At 39.2% G+C, this 22,934-nt stretch overlaps 1 protein-coding gene across 3 annotated transcripts in view; it reads right to left on the bottom strand.

Annotated features, from left to right (window-relative positions):
- The window catches only part of MRTFB (myocardin related transcription factor B), a 67,152-nt gene extending 48,614 nt beyond the window's left edge, over positions 1-18,538 (bottom strand). For 2 of the 3 annotated variants that reach the window (XM_021545782.4, XM_021545785.4), the window contains exons 1-3: positions 18,505-18,538; positions 15,465-15,507; positions 848-1,020 (exon numbers count right to left, since the gene is read on the bottom strand). In XM_021545782.4, the coding sequence (XP_021401457.2) occupies positions 848-1,001 (154 nt within the window). In that variant the 5' untranslated portion in view covers positions 1,002-1,020; positions 15,465-15,507; positions 18,505-18,538. The remainder of the gene's footprint in view (positions 1-847; positions 1,021-15,464; positions 15,508-18,504) is intronic. The other variant, XM_085592388.1, reaches the window with a different exon arrangement.
- Positions 18,539-22,934: the final 4,396 nt, after the last annotated feature.

Genomic DNA, 22,934 nt, shown 5'->3' with positions numbered 1-22,934 from the left:
AAAAGACTCATTCAAGTAAACAAAAGGTTTAAAGGATCACTACCAGAGCTCACAGTAAGCACAATGCTTCCTGCATAAAAATATCTTACCAAAAAAATACCCTTAAAAATTTCAGAATATTTTTAAGCACCACTGTATTTCTGTGAACAGCAATCTCTTACACTTATAGACTTTATAAAGTAGTGACATGCTAAAATATTCTTGCAAATATCCGATTTTTAGTAAAAAGTAAAATTATTAAATTATTAAAGCTACTTTAAATGCAAATTCATCAAGTTCAAAGTTCACTTTTACAAATTTGCTTCTGACTTTCATAATTTCTACAAAAAATTGTTTCTAACCAAATTAACCAAAATTACTAAATCTGAACTTATAGATGAGCAATAGTTTGGCTGCTCTGGAGGTTTGACAGTACACAGCTACCTACCTCATCCATTTTAGTTTTACAGGAAACTAAGAAAAAACAAATTTTCCAGAAGTATTCTAATGTTGAATTAAAATTTGTATGATAGAATGCAAAACATTAATTATGTATTATCTATGCAGGAAAAAAACCCATTATTGAAAATTATCCCTTTTTGTCTAATAACAATACAACTCTCAAAAATATTTCATCAATACTTGTAGTAATGCACCAGCTGTAGCTTTTAAACTAAAACTGAGAAATCTCAGCTCCGCTCTAGGCTCCAGGGCGCCTGCTGCTGCTCCAAGAGCTGCCCTGGATGAAGCTCCGGGAGCGGCTTCCCGACACCCGCAGCACCCGCGCCGGGCGCGGCAGGAGCGGTCACGGCCCGGCGCTCGCCGCGGCCCGGGCACCCACTCCTCCCTCCCTCCCTCCCTCACTCACCATTCTTGCGCTCGGTGAGGGGCGGCAGGCAGGGGCTGGGCTGCAGCGACAGCCCCCGCAGCTCGTGTGCCACGGCCTCGCTGTGCGGGCTGGGCGCCAGGCGCGCCGGCGGCCCGGGCTCGTCCTCGCCGTCCGCCGGCCCCGCGGGCTCCATCCTGGGCAGCCTCGGCGCTCTGCGGGAACAACGCGCTGGTCACTCTCTGCTCCGCCAACACCGACACGCGCTCCGCACACTGCTCTGCCCGCACATCTGGCCTTCGCACGCAGAATTCAGCTTCACAAAAATGGACATTACCTACTGATTTCCCACAAATATTACGGGGTTGGCAAAAATATAGTCAGAGGCAATTTAACAGAAAGCAGGAGTTTCTCTGCTCATGCTGACACAAATCACCCAGTGTTAACCTTCACGGTGGATGTCCAGAAGCTCCTGTGCCCCACCCGCATATCTGCACATCCCTTTTTCCCAATATCCCTCTTTGTATTAGAGAATGCCAAATTAATATATTGTGCTTTATGTTAATGTGCATTGTATCATTTATGTTATGTGTACTGTAACATACAAGTGGCTTTTAATATTTTGAAGCTCCGCACAACTCTCTTTCAGATCCCAAATCAATGTCAGTACTTACACAGGACTTCACACCACCAAAGGACTGTATCAGAACTAGTCAATCCTCAGTCTCTCCAGCAAGGCTTTTAGCCATGAATATTTTAAAATTAATTTTGCTGCACACTAGCTACTTATTGAATAGTTGAAGAAAAGTCCCAATTTACTATATCCTTCCTTTCCATCATTAGTGTAATACTTAATCCACAGTAAGGAGAGACAGAAGTATGAATTACTGGTACAGGCTTTTTATACCTCACAGAACTATCAAGTCATTAAAATTTCAATAAATCAATATGGACATCAATGAAGTCCTATCCCTGGATTCTTGGAAACTTGAATGATATGAAATATGAACAACTCAGGAAGATCCAACTCAGAAAAATGAAGAAATGTCTTATTATTGTGAGATTCTTTGTTAATTTTTAATTATTTTTCTTAAGAAACACAACTGCTTGCCATACTCAGCCCTAAACTTCAAATATTCTGAATACAAACACCACATGTTGGGGTGTGTATTCAGAATTTTGAAAATGCAATATATGTTTCAATGATCAATACCAAAATATTTTAAGTGTTAACATGATATTTCAAAACCAAGATGACAAAAAATTATCATGACCACCAAAGAATGGCCTACACTACAAAAGGGCAGAGAATCATGTTCTGAAAGTGTGAGTTGAAAAATAAGAAATATAAGCAAGTACTGCTTGATATACAACCTAAATAGAACAATTATCATGGTTACATGCATATTTTTCATTATTTTCCCTAGTTACCAACTGGAGTTTTCACATTAAATGAAGACACATTAACTTACTGTTATGCAAGATTTTTTTTCTTTGTTCTTAGCTTCTAGAAGCATAATTTACTCAGCTCTCACTCGATTTCCTGACATTACACTCTCCTCAAACTCCCACTCACTCATACAAATTAAGTACATTATTAACCAAGCAGGTCTCTCCAGAGCAGAATTTAACTGAAAATTTAGCTGCTTATCTGTTCATATTCACAGCATTTTATCCAGAATTTACTAGTTATGAGTTGCCTTGGAGTCACTTTTCAAAAAGATTAAGCCACGTGAGCTGTACTCATGCTTTCAAATCAGATGAAATTAATAGAAACATCTTCTTGTACTAAAGCATTTGTTATGCTGCAGGTTAGCTTTGACTAGTTTTTTTTCCCCATGACAGATAAGTAAACATCATGCTTTGAATAAAACCAGCTTGACTTTCACTTCTACAACGCACTGTGGAACTGGTAACATGTCCATATCTTCATTTTTGTTTCAGGAATGTACAGAAATGTGGATTTATTGTCCAGATCCAACTGAGAACACAGCATGCAATTAAATGATATTGATTGTAGCACAGCAGCACAACTCAAAACAAGTTTGACTTCCCACACAAAATGTGCTTGATCCGTGGTTTGAACATTAATAGATCAGGTTGGAAGGGATCTTCTGGAGGTCATCTAGTCCATCCCCCCATCTCATGGGATTACCAGCTCTCAGGAACTTGCCTTGTCAGCTTCTGAAAGTCTCCAAAGCAGGTGATTTCACCATCTCTGGGTAACCTCAGTATGAATGCTCTGCCCACCTACTTCACACAGAATTTCTTTTCCCGCTGGTCATGACTCTCAGGACCCTATTTTCATTGTGGTTTCAGAACAGTACATGAATGTCATCATTAGGAAACGTCTAAATCCAAAGTTCTCCAGTGCAGAACGCTAACCCTAATTTTAAGCTTTCCAATTCACAGTGAAGTCCCAGATACTGCACTTCCCTTTTCCTTAATCTTTTAGATAGGCTGCTAAAAACCCAGGTATGTTCTCAAATAATCCTCTAACACTAGAACAACCCTATTGCTATGTTGCTACGTAATCTTTGAACAAAAGACACTCTAGTATTCCCAGAAAGTCTAAATTCCTCAAATTCTTTACTTATCTCTCCAATCACATTTTGCTCCCATTTCTTTTCATTATTACTTATGAACTGCTGCTGTATCAGACTACAGAAATATTTCTGAGCTAAAAAAAACAAATTCTCTTAACCTTCCCCAAAAAGGAAAACACACATCCCCACCCAACATTTCCAGGGTTTTTTGGTAGGGAGTAAAAAAAATAGTGACCTACATCATGAACATCTGGCATAGATACATTAGAATTCTTACAGCTCCTTACTGAATCAACAAACAGAACTTCAAAAAAATACTATAAAGATGACAAATGGAAGACTTGCAATAATAAAATATAAACAATTAATTTGATTATTATATCTTGTTTTTTTAGAATCTAATAAAGAATTAATTCAGCTGTTCAACTCTCTGAAGACAACTCCTGAACTTGGCATCCATGAAATTACTAGTTTTTGTTTGGCATAGAGTCTTCCTTATTGACTGAAATAACTAATTTGGGAACTTAAAAATAACTTTTATAAATACCTTTCTAAACAAACAAAAAAGAAATAAATGAGGACAAAAAACATCTGTAAACATCTCTGTAAATGTATTTTTACACTGCTGCATGTATGATAATAAACCATTACCATTTTCTAGCACACTCATTTTAACTGCTCCACACGAATACAACTGCTTTAGCATCTGGTGCAGGCTACAACCAATAGCATTTACTTCACATAAAACTCAACTAAAGATATGCAGAATGTCTCCCATCTATTTTCAGTCTTCAAAAGTAATTTCATTCTGATGTATCTAATATAACCAACTGTTTGTACATTAACAATTCAAACATGAAAATGAGTAGTAGAAAACATTTGATCACCTTGTTTAAAATCAAACCCTGTACAATAAAGACTTTATCCAGCAACCATGTGCAAAACAGAAACCTCTGATTTAGAATGTAAAGCCCATGACACTCTCATATTTTATATTAAAGATAACAATTTACCTCCCCTTTCTCATTTGTTTGAAGCCTCCTCAATCCTGAAGAATTACTTCAGATCTGCCATCTGCATTTACAGATGGTAACCATTATCTGTGTAACCCCTGAACTGAACAGACCTATACACAAAGTATAATAATAACATAAATGAAACTCAAAAGTAAAAACATGTACAGGAAAATACAATTTAAAAAAATCCATTCTACTAAAGTTTCAGAATTCTACTTAATATAATCCAAGAAAGCACCTTTATACCAGGTTGATCTGACAAAAATCAGTTGTCACTCAAGGGATTTCCCTCTTTTCCTTGCAACTAAAACACCTCAAGTTGCATGAGCCATCACTCTGCTAGGTATGAAAACCATTTCTGCTTATGAACTGTTGGAAAGCATAATACCAATTTATTTCCAGAAACTAAAAATCACATTATTGAATTGTTCCAATAGTCTTAAATGATTACAGCTAGGTGGTTGTTTGTTGTTTTGGTTTTTTTTTTTAACATAGAATTCAGCAAAATTTTTAAGAGTAGGAAAGTGAAAACTAGAAAAAAATTATTTTCCTACTTAGCCTTTAGAATACATTATCAAAATAGAATCTCCATCAGCACTGCTAGGAGGCTTTGGTTCACATTTCCCTGACAAGTACATAGGAACAGCGTTCCAGCACTGGGAAACCAGAACTCCTGTACAATGTATGAGCCTTATGTAAGTGTTCTCACAGATTGTAGGTGGTTGCTATCTTCTTAACTGCTGAAGACAAATGCTCCTTTTATTTTTAAACATTTTATCTTCAAAAGACAAAATTTATTTCCTTGGAAAAATCTTATAATCTTATACTTCCCTGCTACTTGAGACACCAGAACTGGTATTTTACTTGGCACAAGCTCTGAAATTTGGATGACGCTTCAGTAGTAAATCAGCTTTTATTTTAGCAATCTGCTGGAAAATAACAGTTCACGAATGACAGTGCATTCAAATTCTGGCCAAGACAACTGGCTGACATTAACACTGCTCACTCACTCACACCTGCAAGGAACGTGGGTCACTGTACCCAGTACAGTATTGAATTAACAATCATCAGATACTAGCAATTTCAGCTCCAGGATTTACAAAATCATGGTGTGAATATGAGCACACAGTTTCTCCATTTGTAAAACTCAGTAAAATTTAAAGCTCTAGAAGTTTGTATTACACCAGAATCTCAAATGAATAATCAAGATGTAAAATGGAAAATACTCTAAATGTAAAATGTTCAGTTTGTTTTTTCTTACCTTTTTCTTCAATGTATCAGAAAATACTAAAAAAGATCCTTTAAAAGTGTGAGATCCAGCAGATCTAACAGCTGCCAAGGCAGGCCATTGCATGTTTAGTCTTCCAGTCAGTGCCTGGAAAGGCTTGGAGATATGTGCAGTGGGAACAGTGATTTCTGACACTGAGGCCAATAAGGACTTTGGGGGCTGTTATAGTTTTAAATATTCCTTCTATTTGAGCAGTGGGCACTAATGACCTGAGAGTATGTGAGAAGTCACAATCTGAGACTGACTTGGCAATTCCCCTTCCCTTCTCATGAAGGGTAAGGATTGTGCTTTCAGAATTCAGCAGACCCTACCTATGCCTACACAAGCCTACAGCAAACTTCCTTCCTAGGCTACAAATTAGTCCAGTCCATGGTCAGACCCTTGGAATGCTCAGTCTCTCCTTTCTTCCAAGGATCAACACACGTCAGGCCTGAACATAAACAAAGCAGTCGGGAACATTCAGCTCACTGAACAGTCTGGGAATTGGAAGCTGCGGGAGTCACTTCCCGGAGACAAGCCCTGCGACGGAACACCCACTGCAAGGAGAGGAAGAGATGCAGGGTTTTAAAGGATGGCTCCTCTCACCATGCTGCCTATCAGCAAGGGTAGAGAGAAATACAGAAACAAGTCATGGCTTCCTGCAGTCTCCATCTCCATCAGCTCCTGGAGCAACACCAAAGGGAGGCTGTGCTCCTCAGCCCAGCCACAGCGGCTGCTGGAGCTCAGAAAGGCAGCAAGGGCTGCGGGGCACGAGCCCCCATGGGACAGGCACAGCCTCACCTCTGCTGGGCTGGCTCCCTTGGTACACACACCTCCTTACTGCAGCACGGAACTTGGACATGGGAACTGGCATTTCATTACCACAATGAAGGAGAAACTGCAATCTTACAGTTGAAACACGGTGTTGATAAACTTAATTAAGTTTTGTGGTCAAACACAGGGCAATAAGGATTTAAATCATACAGCTATTTTTATCAAGGTAATTATACAAAAGCAGAAAAATATGAGAAATATCAGCAGCTGACTAACTGTGAGTAATCACCTTGGATAAAGCATCATGAAAAAATCACTATTACTATTCATTTCCTTAAAAAACAGGACTGGGCTGGTTGATACTTCAGAAAAATGTCCACTTTTAATAATTAACTGAGATTAAATTTTTGTAACTGTCTGCTCTAGCTAAATTAATACCACTGAACAGACACTGAAAAACCTCCAGAAACTCTTTTAACACTTCTGCAGATTTTGATGACAATGCTATACTGAGATTCTCTTTACTAATTCTTCAGAGGAAGTCTTTAAATCTTAAGTCTTTGGACTGATCAAAAAATGAAAAATGAATAAGCTACAGTAGTAAATGCACCTTGTCCATGAGGTAATGTACAGAGAATTACTTGTACCTGGACAGAGGCTGGGGATGAGTCAGTAGAATCCTTGATGATACATTCCCTCCACTGCTACCTCCAGGCAGGGGAAAAAAAAAATCACAGTAATTGGTAATGGGAGCTGAGCCCTGCTAAGTGCAAATGAATTACCCTGCAGTGTGGGGCTGTGAGGAATAAAGGCAACCTCCCACAGCTCCATTAAAGTGTGGGGAAACTAAAGCCTACCCTGTCGCTGTGCAGGGCCATAGAGATGATTTATCTATTCTTTTCTCACATTACTGCCTTCTCAAACTAACCTGTTCAAACATGAGTTTGTGAAATCTGGATGACACATAAACCTTCACTGGAAAGAATCTACCTCATTGCAATGCTGTGAAGCTTAGTGTTTAAATACCTTCAGGTTTCAAATGTTTTAAGTAGTTGTAAATATTACAAATATCTTCTGTATTCACATTTCAAGGGCTTTAAAATTATAATAATAGAACCTGTTCAAAATGCTAAACTTCTTACAAATATTTTAAATAAAACAAGCAAAGGTTCAATATGCACAATAGTCATCACTGAAACAGAACCCCCACCTTCAGACAAAAGTGATGTTTAAATTGTTTACTTATTATATAAAACTGTTCAAACTACGTCATCTTCCTTTAAGAAACAGCTGAGAAACTCCACAGTGTGCACCAAAATCAATAAATCTGTCTAAGGGACCAAACAAAAAGTAAAGTCTAAAATTAACTGCCTCTTAAAGGCACCACACAGTCAACAACCTCCATTTTTAAGGAGAAGTCTGAACTGCTCTGCTATTCCTCCCTGCAAAAGAGATGCTCATGTCTGGAGAGCTGTTTAAGACCCAGCATGGAGGCAAACATCCATTAACCCACCCTGATAACCCAGGACAGCTTTCAATTTACCTTCTAGTGACATAGCAGAAGCCATGCTAACTTGCAGTGTTTGCAGCAGAGTTTATAAAGATTTGTGCTGAAAACTCTGAATCACGAGAGGACAATTATTTATTTAATCTACAACTAAGTCCATCTTCCCCAAGAGCTGCTGCCTGAGCACTCAGCAGCAACCAGAATTCTGGCCCCAATAGCTGAAGTGCAGAAAACATTGACCCATAACTTGTTGTAAGTGAAGGATTCAGACCTCAACAACTTTTTACTATTAATCACCATATGAACAGACATAATTTGATTTAATCTCATCTTTTCTGTGGATATTCTTAATAAACAATGCTCCTCTTAAGGCAACGTTAAGTGGTTCAGCTGGTTCCACTGCATTAAATAAATACAAAGCTGTCATAGCACATATCTTCACTAGCTCTATTAAAATTAAGACCTTAATAAAATACTTAAAACTAGATAGGCAAAACATGAAGTAGTATCTTGTTTAGATGTTACTGTATATGGAAATATGCTGTGTGCAAATAGTCAGAAAAACCTAAACATGGCATTCCTATTTTTCACTCTGTGAAGATGATGTTGATTGTCAATATTCTAAATTTGCTTTAATACTCGGATTTAAAAAGCTGACATTAACATTGGCAACAAATACATTTGGGTTGAGTTTACAAAGCAACACAAGGTCAGTTTTATACCTAAATTTAGCAAGGCAAAGAAACAAAGAAACCAACCAAACTACAGCTATCTGCATTAGTGTGGTATGCAAACAAATAATGCTCCTAGTTTCTCACCCTCATAAATGTCTACATATTTACATAATATTTTTTTTACAATGAAACATAGTGACATATGACTTCCAAAGCTACTTACTTGAATTCCAGTTAATAAAAATCCCAAAGTTCTTAATCTCAGTTTTAATATGAAGTGCTTTACAGGAGTGTTTGAGTAATTGTGAGATCAACTCGGATTAACCAGCCCAAAAGCAAGTTCAGTTCTTCTGGTCTATGACTTTGTGGAAGGAATTAGGTCCCATGTACTCCATGATTTTCTGTGTAGCCAGAAGACTCTATTTATACAATTTAAGTTGCCAACATAGGAAAAAAAGTCAAAACCCAAGTGTTTGTTTTTGTATAATAAATGCACTTAATAGCTCAGGCACTGAATTGGATTATAATCTTTCCCTATATGTTCAGAGACCTTTGATAGCCAAAATAGTGGAATATCTTAAAAATGAATGTTGGTAAAGTTCTTAAGGCATTTCAGGAAAGGTTAGATGACTCCATTATTTAATTTGTTTGTTTGGATACTGCGAGATGTTCCCATTTATGACTAAGCTGCAGGTGCTATTCTGTTTATTTTACTGCCTGCAAACCAAGCCCTTGAATTGTACAAAACAAGGAAAGCACAAGGATTCAAATCAAAGAGGAAGGAACTGCAGGACTGGCTCCAGTTGAACATGCTGCTTTCTGCCTCCTATCGGAAGCAGGACTGAAGATTGCACAATCACTTCTAGGACATGAGATTTCTTGAAAAATCTATATTTTGCTTCTTTTTATATCTACACACTTTACAGAGATTAGCAAAGTTTTATTATTGTAATTATTTTATTATTGTAATATTTGGTGCTAAATGTGTCTTAAAAAATACAATCAACTTCTATTGGACAGAATTTAACACACTATTTACATTCAGCAAGAAACTAAGTGCTAATTAGACATTAATTCAAAATAAGGTAAGTGTAATTAGAGATTACAAGCAACTTCAATTTAGGGGATCTTGCAAAAATCAGAACGATTGTATCTTGAGCTGAAATTCAGTGGCATGTGCAGAAGGTCCTCAATTAAGCAGTCCCTATGTAAAACCTTACGAGAGCTAAGAAAATTTCTCACTCACAAACCTTTTGCTGCATATTGACTTGGACCAACACAGCTACTTTGAGGTATTAACAATGCAAACAAGAACTTGAATTAGCTCCCATGGAACCAGTCAACTTGTTGCTCCCAACTTCTGAAAATGGAACTTTTAATATTAAATCTGCTAATGGACAAAAGGAAAACTTAGAAGATGACACATTAATGTTTAATTTATAAAATATATGAACCAACTTGTGGTGCATCTCAAGCAGCAGCTATTTACTGTGCACTCTTTACCTGACCAAGTGTTCACCTACAATATTCTTTCCTGTTTCTTACTTCTAATCCCATGTGGCCTCATTTTTTATATAGCAGTGACAAAAGGTCACAATCTGAATGCAATTATATCACTTGTACTAGATTTACACCTTACAGCATCTTCCTAAGAATTAAAGTCATGGGGTTTTTTTAATAGAAACAACAAGGATGCAGACTGAAAGAATACTGAATTCCATGCAGTTAAGCAGACTTCCAGGAAGAAAAATCCCATAACAAACCACAAAATCCTAGCCCTGAGACTCCTAAACACTGGAAATTAAGCATGAAGATATGCCACACACATAGTATTATGACTAACACTACAATAAATAATTTGATAAAGACAAAATTAGACTCTTCACTTAACAGAAGCCAAATTTTTACTTTTCAAATCAAACACATTTCTTCTAACAAGGAACAGAGTAAAACCACAGGAAAGAATATAAGTTATTGCTTCTTTATAAATACAGATTGAAGATCATAACTGATGAAGCCTAATCTCCAGATCAACACCCATATCCTAAAATCATCAGAAAAAGTATGTTATTAGTATGGTGCCTGAAAACTCTGATGTTCTAAACAGTTTAATGCTATAATCCACAGTCCATGCCCTCAGTACTTTAAGAACCCATTTCTCACGATCTCCAAAGCTAAAATGATCTTGAATTCCATTTTCCCTACTGAAATTAGCTAAAGACTAATAGGGCAGAAACTCTGGGTCAGGAGAGTTTATGTTGCCTAAGGCCAGTTTCAAAGAAGTCTTATCTGTTAAACTATTGTGTTCCAATATTTCATTTCATACAATGCTGCTTGTTTAAAAATAAGTAAGAAATAGATGGTAACATAAAATTGTTTACAGTAGATTACAGATTTCTGCACTTAGCAGCTGTCACACATTTACTTTCTGTAATTCTTTTAGTTTGAGTATATTTCAAAATGATACTACAAAGCTTTATTAGAAACTCTGTTGGAAAATACTGATCATGTGATGAAAACAGATATTAATTAATCTGGTATCCAATATAAATATTGTAGCCAAATAAATTTTTCCCTTCGTTTATTTTCATTGTTCTTTTTTCTAGTGTCAGACAATAGCTATTTTTCCCAGGTCATTTCAATACCCACTTTCCTGATTTCTACTCTTGAATTCTCTATTTTTTCTATCCTCCATCTATCACTAAATCAACTCAGCTTTACCCATCAAAAATGCTCTGTATACCATCCTTCTTTCATAACCTTTTCCTGAACATGTTCCTCAGCCAGCACAAGGCTTGGCTTAGGCTTTCCAAAATCTACTACTGGTGCCAAGAACCCCAAGGCACATGGGAGAAACTACAGAAGTCTCTTCTGTACCACCTTCAGGCTCCAGCTGCCCCAGGTATTTGAGGAAAATTTGGTGTAGAACAGTGTCCAAGGCTCTCCTGTGAGCGTGGTTTACTCTGCAGCAAAGGGAAGCAGTCCCAGTGTTTTACCCATCCCCCATGTCCAAGGGCTGGGCTGGCTCCACATTCCCACCTGTGCTCCTGCCCACAACACTCCCAGGACAGTAAAGATGAATTACGGCAAGAGCAGGTTCTCACCACCTGCATTTCAGCCTTTCCAAGAGATTCCACTTTTCTCTGTTACCAATTTTGCATGACAAGTTTTTAAAATTAGGCTTCTAATGCAGGACCTGGTAAAAAATCATCAAATGGTTTAACTGGCAGAACAGAGGAAGGGTGGAACATCTGGCAGAGGAGGGAGGATCTGATTACAGAAGAAATCACAAATTACACTCAGTTATTCATAGAAGCAAAGAAAGTTGGTAAAAACTGTCTAGAGACAATTATTTAGGGCTTGATTCACATTGGAAGACTAATAATTCCCATAAAGACAGTTTATATTTTGCAAAAACTGACAGTATTTGCGTGCTGCTGTATTATTTGACATTAACATAAAGAAGCAATACTGTAATTAACCCATACAAATTCAGAAATAATCAAGATTGCAAAATAAAGAAACTTCTCTTTAGTTAAGAATTTACTAGAAAGTGCATAAGTGAGCTCTACCCTCATAAACTGGGTATTAAAAACCTTCTGCAGTCCAGACACTGCAAATGAAATTAGTGTTGAAAACATTAAGTAGAACATGGTGAGGTTTCCAGTTGTTTCTATAAATTGCTAATTCATACAGGTTACAAGTCTTTAACAAAAACCTTATAAATATATTGAGTATATTTATAAAGAGTATAGCTGTACAAAAAAATAGAAATTACATACTGAGAAACATCAGTAAAAACATTAACAAAACATTAAGGCCTTTCTTTTTGGGTACCTTAGTTGCACTTTTCATGGAAAAATATGTTTAAAATTTTATTTTTAAAGATGAAACTCTAAAAAAAAAAAATCATGTACCAAGTGATATATAATGAAAAAACACACTCAAAAATAGTTCAGATAGATTTATTAGTCCATTTAAAAACTCCTAAAATAACACACAAATGGTAGAATTCAGGCCAACCCTAATGAATGGGGAGATCCCCATTAGTTTCTGTATAGCCATCTCAGTATATTCAGCAAGCTCCATTCTCAGAATACACCAATCCTGAGACTCTCACCTGCCTGAGCACCAAGGGAAGATTATGAAAGTGCAAAGACTCCTTTGCTTTCACAGTTCCAGCCACTCACGTACAAGGGAAATGTGCCAAGATGGCCAGTGCACAATCTACAGAAGGACTAGTAACACACTTCGCAGCATTTTAAAAACACAATGTGAAATTAACAGTGACATCAGGTGTTCCCTTAGACAACACCCAGGTACAAACCCCTAATTCCCTCCTTACACTGAACCCCTACCAATGTAGGACAGCACCTGCACACAGACCTGCAGCAGTGCAGTTCTGTGTGCAGGTGCAGTAAGGACCAGCAGTCCTTACAGAACTGTAAGGAGACAGCCACCACAGACACACTGTCACACACACTGCTCTGCCTGTGTCACAACATTACCTTCCCAAAGCTTTACTAACAGGGATTCTAAATCATGAAAAGCCTTAAACACGTGTTCAACTTTCTGCAACCCATTTAGTGTCAGAAACACATGCTTAAAGCTTTGCTGGACTGCAACTTTACCAAGCTATACATTTTCCATTTTAAAAATATGGGGAACAAAATTAAGCATTGCAGCAATGAAATTAAACAAATTTCAGCAGCTAGAATTCTGTGTCTCTTCTACCTTTTTCGTGTAGGAAATACTGAGAAATTTGCCTCTACATGAGATGTAAGAACCATTTCACTGGACTTCACTGAATACGCTAACAATTTGAACTCATGCTAATCATGAGTTTCTCTGCTGAATTTTTATGAGCTACCTCCTTTACATTTAAAGAATGACTAAGAAATTAATTTTAATGTCTCTAGAACTTGTAAACAAGTTTTCAGCAACTGTTCCCTAGCCTTCCAGCAGGCTTCTAGCATTAGACACAAAATGTGGAAACACAAACATAACTGCATGTCCTTCTCAGGTATGTAACTAGGAGTATCTATGTCATAAATTCACTTAGAAGGATAAAAAACTGTGGGTTTCCTTTTTGTCTTTATTTTTTGTTTTGTTAATTTGTGTTTCAGTAGTTGGTGTGAAGATCAAAACTGAGTATAACTAGGACTTCTCTCTCACTCTGTTGCTTTTGGCACCATGCCCAGGTAAAAGCCCCTTTTCAAACATTTAATTAATGTTTAATCCAAAGACCAAATATGAAATCTTAAAATACTCTCTACTAAGTCAACAATCAGAGAGATTCAGTTTATTGCACAAGTGCAAAACTGTTACATTAACATCTGGATTTAATAACAGTAATCTGAACACTTCAATAAATTCTGTAATGTGCATTTACTTTGGAGTTTCAAGATATGGAAATTTTTGTGGTAGACATCAATCTTTGCCACAAAAGGAAAGTTTGAACAAAGTTGCATTCTGTAACTAACACTGGGCAATTTTGGCTCTTGAACTTCAGGTGCTAAAAATGCTTCAAAACAATGCCAGAAATACTGGTTCTCCATCCTCAGGACAGTAAGGAAAAAGAAGAATAATTTCTTCATTTGAAGAAGCAAACATGAAACATTCATGGCTGTCAAGTGCAAATAGTCTTAATTTCAGTCGTTCATTTTTTTTTTTTTTTTTTTGGACATGCAGCTAAAAAAGCAGCAAATTTATTCACAGTAAGAGTCAAAGGTTGTAGATTTACTAAAAAGGACACAAAGTGAACTGGTTTGCCAAGTCTAATCAAACCTACTCTTCATGGTGCAGGTTTTAAGTGTTCTAGTTGGGATTTTTTAAGTGTTTCTAGTTAGGATTTTTTGCCTAACACAGTTCTGGGGTTTGCTGGGATACATCAATGCTACAGATACATACCCCCTTCTGTGTATATCCAGTTCTGTACATCTTGTTCTTCCAGTCTCTGGAGCAACTCTTAGCCATGTCAGTCGTGTGCAGTGTCTGCTTTTTCTGTAGAAGTGGAACCAATGCTCTGGTTCATCTAGGAGGCCTCAGTGGAAACTATCAAGAGGCTTTAAGTTTGATGCTCTGTCTTGGTTATCCTGAAAATCAGGCAACCTGTCCCACCCTCTTTTTCCCACACTGAAGATGAGGAGGGAAGGGCAGGATCAGAATTTTCACCATTTAGGGACCAGCTAACTCCAGAAGCACACAGTTCCAGGACTGAAAATGTGTTAGCCAATATAACCCAACTCCCTTGTTTTACTAAGCTGCTTGACTTCCCTTCCTAACACCTCCTGAAACAGCACTATCAGCAGCCATTAAACACCCTTGGTGATCCCCCTTGAGAGAATTTTTCTCATCAATAACTGGATTGATTTAACCAAACCACAAAGGGTCTGGAATCTCTCTGGAGGTGCTGTGCTGGTACAAGCCTGAGTCACTGCAGAAAAACTGTTAAAAGTAAACAAAATGTTCTATAGGCTGAAGTTTTAATATCAAAACTATTCACATTTGGAAACCAGCTAACATCTGTGAAGGCTTGCAAGCATGACAGTCCTTTAAAAAGAGAAAATATTGTTTAATCAGCATATAAGTATTTAAGTCATAATCTTAAGAGGTGATTAAAATCCACTCATATCAAAGGCCAAAGCATAAAATCACAATAACTTGCTCTTAAGTTTATGTAATACAAGTACTACATATAACCAAATTTCTGTTTGTACAGGAACAGATTTCCAGGAAAATCTTCCATTTTAACAGGATTATAAAACCTTAAGCACAACTTAAAGGGATACACTACTCACTAAAAAAATAGCATAGCAGCTTTATTTAAAAAAACTTATTTAAAGAGTTTAAATTTTTTAAAATACTGCACTTACCTGCTATCTCTAGCACCCTTCTAGTGTCTGTTTCAGCACATTCCTGATTGGTTGGAAAGCAAAAAGGAAAAACAAAAATCACAAAGATGTCTCAAGGATTCATTATTTAAAAAGTTACATTTTTTGTTCTACCTGAGAAATTAAAGCCTTAAGAATACTAGTTCAGCTTTCTCAGTTTCTGCAATTTTCAGATGTAAAGGTGTGTTATTAGATTAAAATCCTGAGGAAAAAAGTGACTTCAATATACTCTATGTGCATCTTTTAGCACCTATTCCTGCTCAAATTCTAAGACAATATTTGCCTTTCCAATTACTTCTGGCAAGAACAGCAGTACCAGAGGTGCATAATCTGCTCCTTTTAACTCAACTGCAATACACAAACTTGGCCCTAGTTCCTTCAAGTCTTCACACTTGGAAGTGCCAATTATACAACAGAAATGCATTTTAGTTTTCTATAAATTCCAATACAATGGAATGTTTACAAAAAAAGGAAACTGTTCACATTCACATTTTGTCTTTTTGCTATGTCACCAGCTCAAATGCACTTGTTCCAACATCAACATGTCATTTATTAGAATATTTTAGACTGTGTGTGTATATATATACATATACAGACACATATGATTAAGTCAACAGAAAGCTAATGCTTTAAAAAAACAGTTATTTTCAAGTCTGGCATTTATCAAATGCTGTTTCATACAGTAACACTAATGGAGTTTTCCAGTTTTGGCTTTGAATCCACAGGTATCAGACTTAGAACATCCCTGATGTTGCTCAGCCCCACAATTTTACTTTTGATCCCAGAGATGAATCCTAACAGACTACTTTTAATTATTTTAAAGGTTTAAGCTGATGGTTTCAGTACACGTCAGTGACAGAGGTTAAAAGCTGTACATGTAAAAAAACCAAAGCAAAACACACAAGAGGAAGAGGTTACAAGGCAGAAATGCCAAAAAGGCCCACAAAAATAAATGGCCTATGATAAAATATATTCCCTCTTCCTTTCAATAATCATTTCATCAGTAATCTAAACACTGTTTAAAAACCCCCAAACCTCAACTAAGCATATTCCCTATCCAATATTCCATTAATCCATCGTGTCATCAATTACCTAATTTCATTGCTAGGCTAACAAGTAAAAGTTCCAACTTTTAAAGTATTTTATGCATAAAAACCACTAAACTTGTCTGAATATCTCTGTATTAACACGCACTATTACAGCCGTTTGATACTACCTTATAATTCAACAGAATCTTGCAAACAAAAGGTAAATATAAAGGTGATTTTCATGTTATTGTATGACTGCTTCTAAAAACTCATTTGCATCATTAAATTCCGTTTTCTACACTTGTCCAAATACTGCCAAATCCTGAAAGATATTCTGCACTCCTGATAATGTACTAAGGATGTTCAGCTTCCAGGTATTTTTATTTGCTTAATAACTGATGTCACTACCAGACAGCAATCTTGTCAAGTTTTAAGTTATACCACAAAGTCACATCTGCTCTAAGTAATTACACTGGAAAAAAAAGTTTAGGAAGGAACAAGATAAAATGTCACAAATTAATAGAATCACTTTATGAAATGCCAGCTGTGCCTTTGTTGAAATCTTTAAAATCTCAATTAATTCAAAACCTGGGCATTTTTTTCTCATAAAGGAAAATATGCAGCATGAGGAAGAAGCGTGAACACCTTCCCATAAACAAGAACTTCAGAACATGCTGTACTCACAGGACAGCGTAATCTTGGATTTTTTCTTAAAAGGTGATTGATGTTTAAGCTTTAAGTATTTTAGACATATTGACATACCAGACTTTATGGAGGTGCTTTCAAAACATTCATAAAAAGATAATTTTCCTGATACTTCATAGCTAAACAAGTTACTCACTTAAAATCCTCTAGTCTTTATTTCAGCCAATTGCCTGCAGCAGGCAGAAGTCCTGATATCTCTTGAGTGCACAGAGACTGACTAACAGCAGTTTTCCGCCCTGCACACTTGCACACCAATACAAAACCCACAGAAATGGAACAAAGGCTGGCAGAAAGGCACGGCACGGCAGCACAGCTCTCCACCTGGCTCCCCGCGTCCCAAAGAATGTCACTGTCGCAAGTGTCAGCCAAGCGACCTGCACCCGCGATGTGGATCTGTGCACACAGGTGCTGTGGATACACTCGTTAACAACGCTGATCCTGGAATCATCAGGATTGGAAGAGACCTTCAATATCGTCCAGTCCAACCATCAACCCAGCACTGCCACCGAAACCTCTAAACCACATCATCCAGCGCACATCGTCTCTCAAACGCCTTACGGATGATGACTCCACCGCCTTCTTGGGCAACCTATTCCAATGCCTGACCACGCTATAATGGATTAACCAAGTGCCACCTAAATCCACGCATGTCGCAGAAAACGAGTCGAACTGGTTAACAGCCGCTGCTCTAAGGATCGCAGCTCTTCTCACAGCCCAGTGATCTCCGCTGCAGCTGCACGACTGGGGTCACGGAGGGCTCGGGTCTCCCCCGGGCGAGGCGCTCTCATCTCACCGCCCGCAGGGTTCGGGCCGGGCCCGCAGCGCCGCCCTGCTGCCCTGCAGCCCCGCAGCTCCCCCGGGAGCGAGCGTTCCTTACTGGCAAATAACAACACGGGACACATCCACCAGCGGCCGGGCCGGCGCGGGCACCGGCACCTCCACCTGCCCGGGGCCCAGAGCGGCCCGGCGGGGCCGGGGGGCCGCCGCTCTCCCCGTGCCCGGCTGCGGCCTCGCGGGGACCCTGCCCGCCCCCGGCAGAGAGGGGGCGGCCGCCGCTCTCGGCACTCCCGCCCCCCTCAACCTCCTTCAGAAGGCTCTGCGGGCGGGGCGGCGCGCAGCCCACCCCGGGGCCGGCTGCCGGCGGTGCCGCTCCCTCTCAGCGCCCGGCCCGGCCCGGCCCGGCCCGGCCCGCTCCAGCCGCGGCAGCGCGGCCGCCCCGCCAGGCGCGGCCCCGGTGAGGGGCGCCCGGCCGCGCGCGCCCCGCGCCCCCCGCCCGCGGCCCCGCTCACCCCGGCCCGCCGCGGCCATGTTCCTCTCGCGAGCGCTGCGCCCGGGACCGCCCTCCCCGGGCGCGCGCCCGGCGGTTGGCCCGCGGGCGGGGCGGGGGAGCCGCGCGCGCTGGCGCAGCGCACGTGCGGGAGGCGGGGCGGCACATCCGGGCACTCGCGCCCTCAGAGAGCGGGGCTCGGGGGAGCCGGGCACTGAAACGCTGCGCTTGGAAAAGAGCTCGGAGATCATCGACCCTGACCTGTGACCGAGCACCACCGTGTCAACCAGACCATGGCACTAAGGGCCACGTCCAGCCTGTCCTTAAACACCTCCAGGGACGGTGACTCCACCACTAATCTGGTCAACCCATTCCAATATCTAATCACCCCTTCTGGAAAGAAATTCTTCCTGCGTAAATTCCTCCTTAAACTAAGCCTCCACTGGCGTAGTTTAAGACTGTGTACTCACTGGGTGTCTGGGAGAAGAGTTCAGCCCCTACCCCAACAACCTCCTTTTATGTACTTGTGGAGTAATAAGGTCTCCCTTGAGCTTACTTTTCTCCAGGCCGAGCCCCCTCATCAGCTCCTCACAGGAGTTGTGCTTCAGACCCTTCCCAAACTTCGTTGCCTTTCTCTGGACTCTCCAGCACCTCAAGCTCCTGCCTGAACTGAGGGCTCCAGAACTGGACGCAGCGCTCGAGGTGTGCCCTCACCAGTGCCAAGTACAGGACAATAATTTCTACAGGACAATCCCGCTGCCCACACTATTCCTGGTGCAGGTACTTCTGAAAGTTCTCCGGGATCCCTCCCCAGGCCCGGTAAATCCCCCGTCCCTCACAGCGTCCCTCTGGGGGCGCCCGGCGCTGGCGGGAGGGCCGGACCGACCCGTGCGCAGGGCTCGGGCCCGGGGCAGGCGCAGGCCGAGGCCGCCAGCGCCGCTTCTCGGGGCGCTGCGGCCACACGGACTGCAATTCGAAGCAAATGGATTGGGGATGGCTTCAAATGCTGGCTGTGCAAACATTCACTATCAAGATGGGACTCATAGCTCATGTATTTCACCTTCAGGCTTAGCTGTCAGTGTCTGAGGTGACTGAACTTGATTCAACATCAAACCAATCACAAGGAAAAAAAAATTCTTCAAAGAAGTTTTGGAAACCTGATGATTTACACTTGAGAATGTGCAATAGAGAACACAGGCATTTATTCTGCGATCAGAATATGATCATGCATGCACGCAGTAATTTATTGCACATATTGTGCAACACTATGCTTACAGCGAATATTTAACAAATTGACTTTTACTAGTACCGAGCCAGTCCTGTTCTGTAAGTACATACTGCATCAGGCCCAGTATTATGCAACCCTGCTTTTGAGTTGTATTTTTTTTTTTTTTTAGCTCACAGATTAAGTACTAAGCTGCCACTTGGTCTAATACAGCTTTTTTTATTATTACTTGCAATTTGCTGATGGTCCAGGAGCTTGCTAAGAGACTGCATCAGGCTTATGCTGCGTGCTGGCCAAGCAAAACATGGTTCCCTGCTCCAAAAGAGTTTTTCAGTGCCCTTGTTCAGCAGTGATACCACAGGCACAAAAAAGGAATCAATTTTTAATTCCTTATTATTTTAAGACAACATCCCAATACACTTCACTACAAATAGATACTTTGACATTGAAATAATTACTTGTTCAAATTGTTTTAGATGGATTGGAAGGTGGGTTTTTGTTTGTTTGTTTTTGTTAAGCTTTGTAAAACACGGTAAATTTATATTTCACTAGATTACAGTTAGCTAATAATATTTTATCCAATTCCAGAAGCAAACTAAAAACAATAATGTACAAGAGCATTGTGCGAGAGATGGAAATCTCTTTAATGTTACAATGCAGATTAGATCATTCTAGTTGTTCCAATGGCTGCTTTAATGGGCATTGCCCATCCATTGATCAGAAGGGTATAGACATGGACCATATTGCAGAACACATGGAGTATTCCTTGCTAAAGAGTACTATAGAACTTGAAAAACCTGGAAAAAATGATGTCTGAGACAAAAAGGTATGTTAAAGGGTTTGCCATTAAACACAGATGGTGCTCATTTCTTGAAGGCATTTGAGCTTTATGAAACCACATAGTAATGGGAGTCAATGAAAAAGACACATTTAAAGTGGCAAATAACTACTTAAAAACAGTTTCATCCATAAATTCACTCTGTGGAAATTGTCCAGCTGCGCACAATTGTTTTTGACTTCTGAGCACCACCTTTCCTGTCTTGGGCATGGATATGTACAACACTTCCTTCTTCTTACAGAATAGTTCAATAAGAGTCCTTGGCATATGCCTCCAGGAATAACAATGGATTCTATAATCCCTTTTTTATAACAGGATAAGGATAAGAAGCACTGTTACAGTGGTTGAAGCTGGCAGAGCAATGCAGTGCTCTGCAGTGAAAGGATGGACCCATCTCTCCCTCTTTCACTTTCAAACTGGTGTTCTACTGTTAGAAACTGCTGAATATGAAAAACAGATAAATGACACAATATCAGCATTTTAATATTCAAATTAATGCACACATAAAAATATTTGTTGTGATTGATAGTGAATATATATTTAATTATGCAGTTGTAAACTGTGTAAAATAGGGAAGGATTGTTTGTTTAATGAAATAATGCAAATATCTTTTAGGAATTATTCAGAAATAACCTATGCTTTTCAGTTCTAGTACAGGCTTTATATAAAGAATTTGATTATTCTAGAGATGTAAACACTGTGGTTAGATTTGTTAATAAAGACTTCATTATTTAAAACATACAATAATATGTTCTGTAGTAGTGTCAGCTACATATTCGATGGGGGTATTAAATTTGTAGATAAAATTCATTGAGTAAAGAACACAATTTTGCCACCTAATTTACGGGATTACAGAATACTAGTGCAGTTGGCTCAGAGTTGAGAAAGCTACTTTGAAAGTAGGGCAAGAACTATTGCAGCTTCTCCTAGAGTCATATAATTTGTAATTATTATGTTTCAATATATTTCATAAAGGCCTGAGATCAAAAGATTGACAAAAAATTTTATGTGAGGAGGAAATTACTTTCTCCACAGAGCTTTTTCCAAAGGGCTCTAAGTGAGGGGGAAGTGGATGAGTTGTTGATACAGTGTTATTTGCATTTGTATAAGCTTTTAACACGAGTTACAAAATGGCAGCATAGTTAACAAGGAGTGGTTCTCTCACAGGAATACAACTCCTCGAGTTCAATAGAAATCAGGAATCTCTTTGGGAAGTATCCTGTTGTGGCTATTCTTCAAGGGAACGTGCTGGACTAGACGGACTTTTAGTGTAAACTAAAGAACCAGTTCTTATTTGACAAGGAAATTGAAAGAGGAAAAGGCAGCATTTATCAACATTATAGCTAAGAACAAAAGCAAAAAAATAGGAAAACCTTTCACCAGCTTGCAGGTTAAATAAGCAATATAAATCATTATGATTTTGAAACAGCCATGTTACAGAAACATTAGGTTGACCTTATCTCTGCTATAATGGTTTTGTATTCTCTAGAGAAACTTGCAAAGATCTGAACCCAGTGATTCTACAGAATGAATTCGATGTCTGAGAGCAATATTCCTGCAGTTTTGGTTTCCATTGACAGCTATACTCATGCTGACCTAACTGAATGGAGCTCACTGCAGGTCATCAGTGGCTTCTCATAAAAGAAAACAGTATTGCACTTCAGGTTACATCTGAGAAAATAATATTACTGATCACCATTGGCTGTTATTACATTAGGTGTTAACACGACCAAACAGTGGTTGTTCATACTAATTGTAAAATCAGTCTTGCACTGAAGCTTTAATAGTCTGTCACAAGAAATGGGTATTTATTAATGGCATTTAAGTGTTATTTTTTCATTTTTGTTTGGTCTTTCCATTATTTTATTTCCTCTAATCCTCCTAATAACTTATTTGTTGTTGTTATTGCTATTTTCTCCTATGGGGTACCTGTATCCCCTTTATCAGTGCATTTTGCCTGCATTAGACCTTTCTGCCTGTTTTTCCTCTCGTGTAGATATAGCCTCACCTTTGAATATGTGTGTATTCCATTTCTGCAGCCTCCTCATGCCTCTTTTCTCCTCATTTGCCTGTTCTTTAAGCAACAAGACACATGCCAGACACTGCTGTTCTTTCATGGCTCAGCCATAGTCCTGCAGATTTGCAGAAATTGGAGGGTTGCAGGGAGGAGATTGAGTTGGCAACAGGAGTCTGCCTACCTACCCCTAGGCTGCAGGTTTTGTTACTTGCTCCCTGTCCTTTTTCTTAACAGATGGTGGAGACAAAAAGAGGTGAACAAAGAAAAAACAAAAGAAAACAAAACAAAAACCAAAACCAAAAACAAAAACAAACAAAAAACAACAAAAAAAGCCCCACAACCCACTCTCTGTTTCTCTTTCCTCCAGATATA

The sequence above is a fragment of the Lonchura striata genome, chromosome 14 (assembly GCF_050655825.1).
Source record: "Lonchura striata isolate lonStrDom1 chromosome 14, ASM5065582v1, whole genome shotgun sequence".
NCBI lineage: Eukaryota > Metazoa > Chordata > Aves > Passeriformes > Estrildidae > Lonchura > Lonchura striata.
This window is presented reverse-complemented; position numbering and strand designations above follow the sequence as displayed.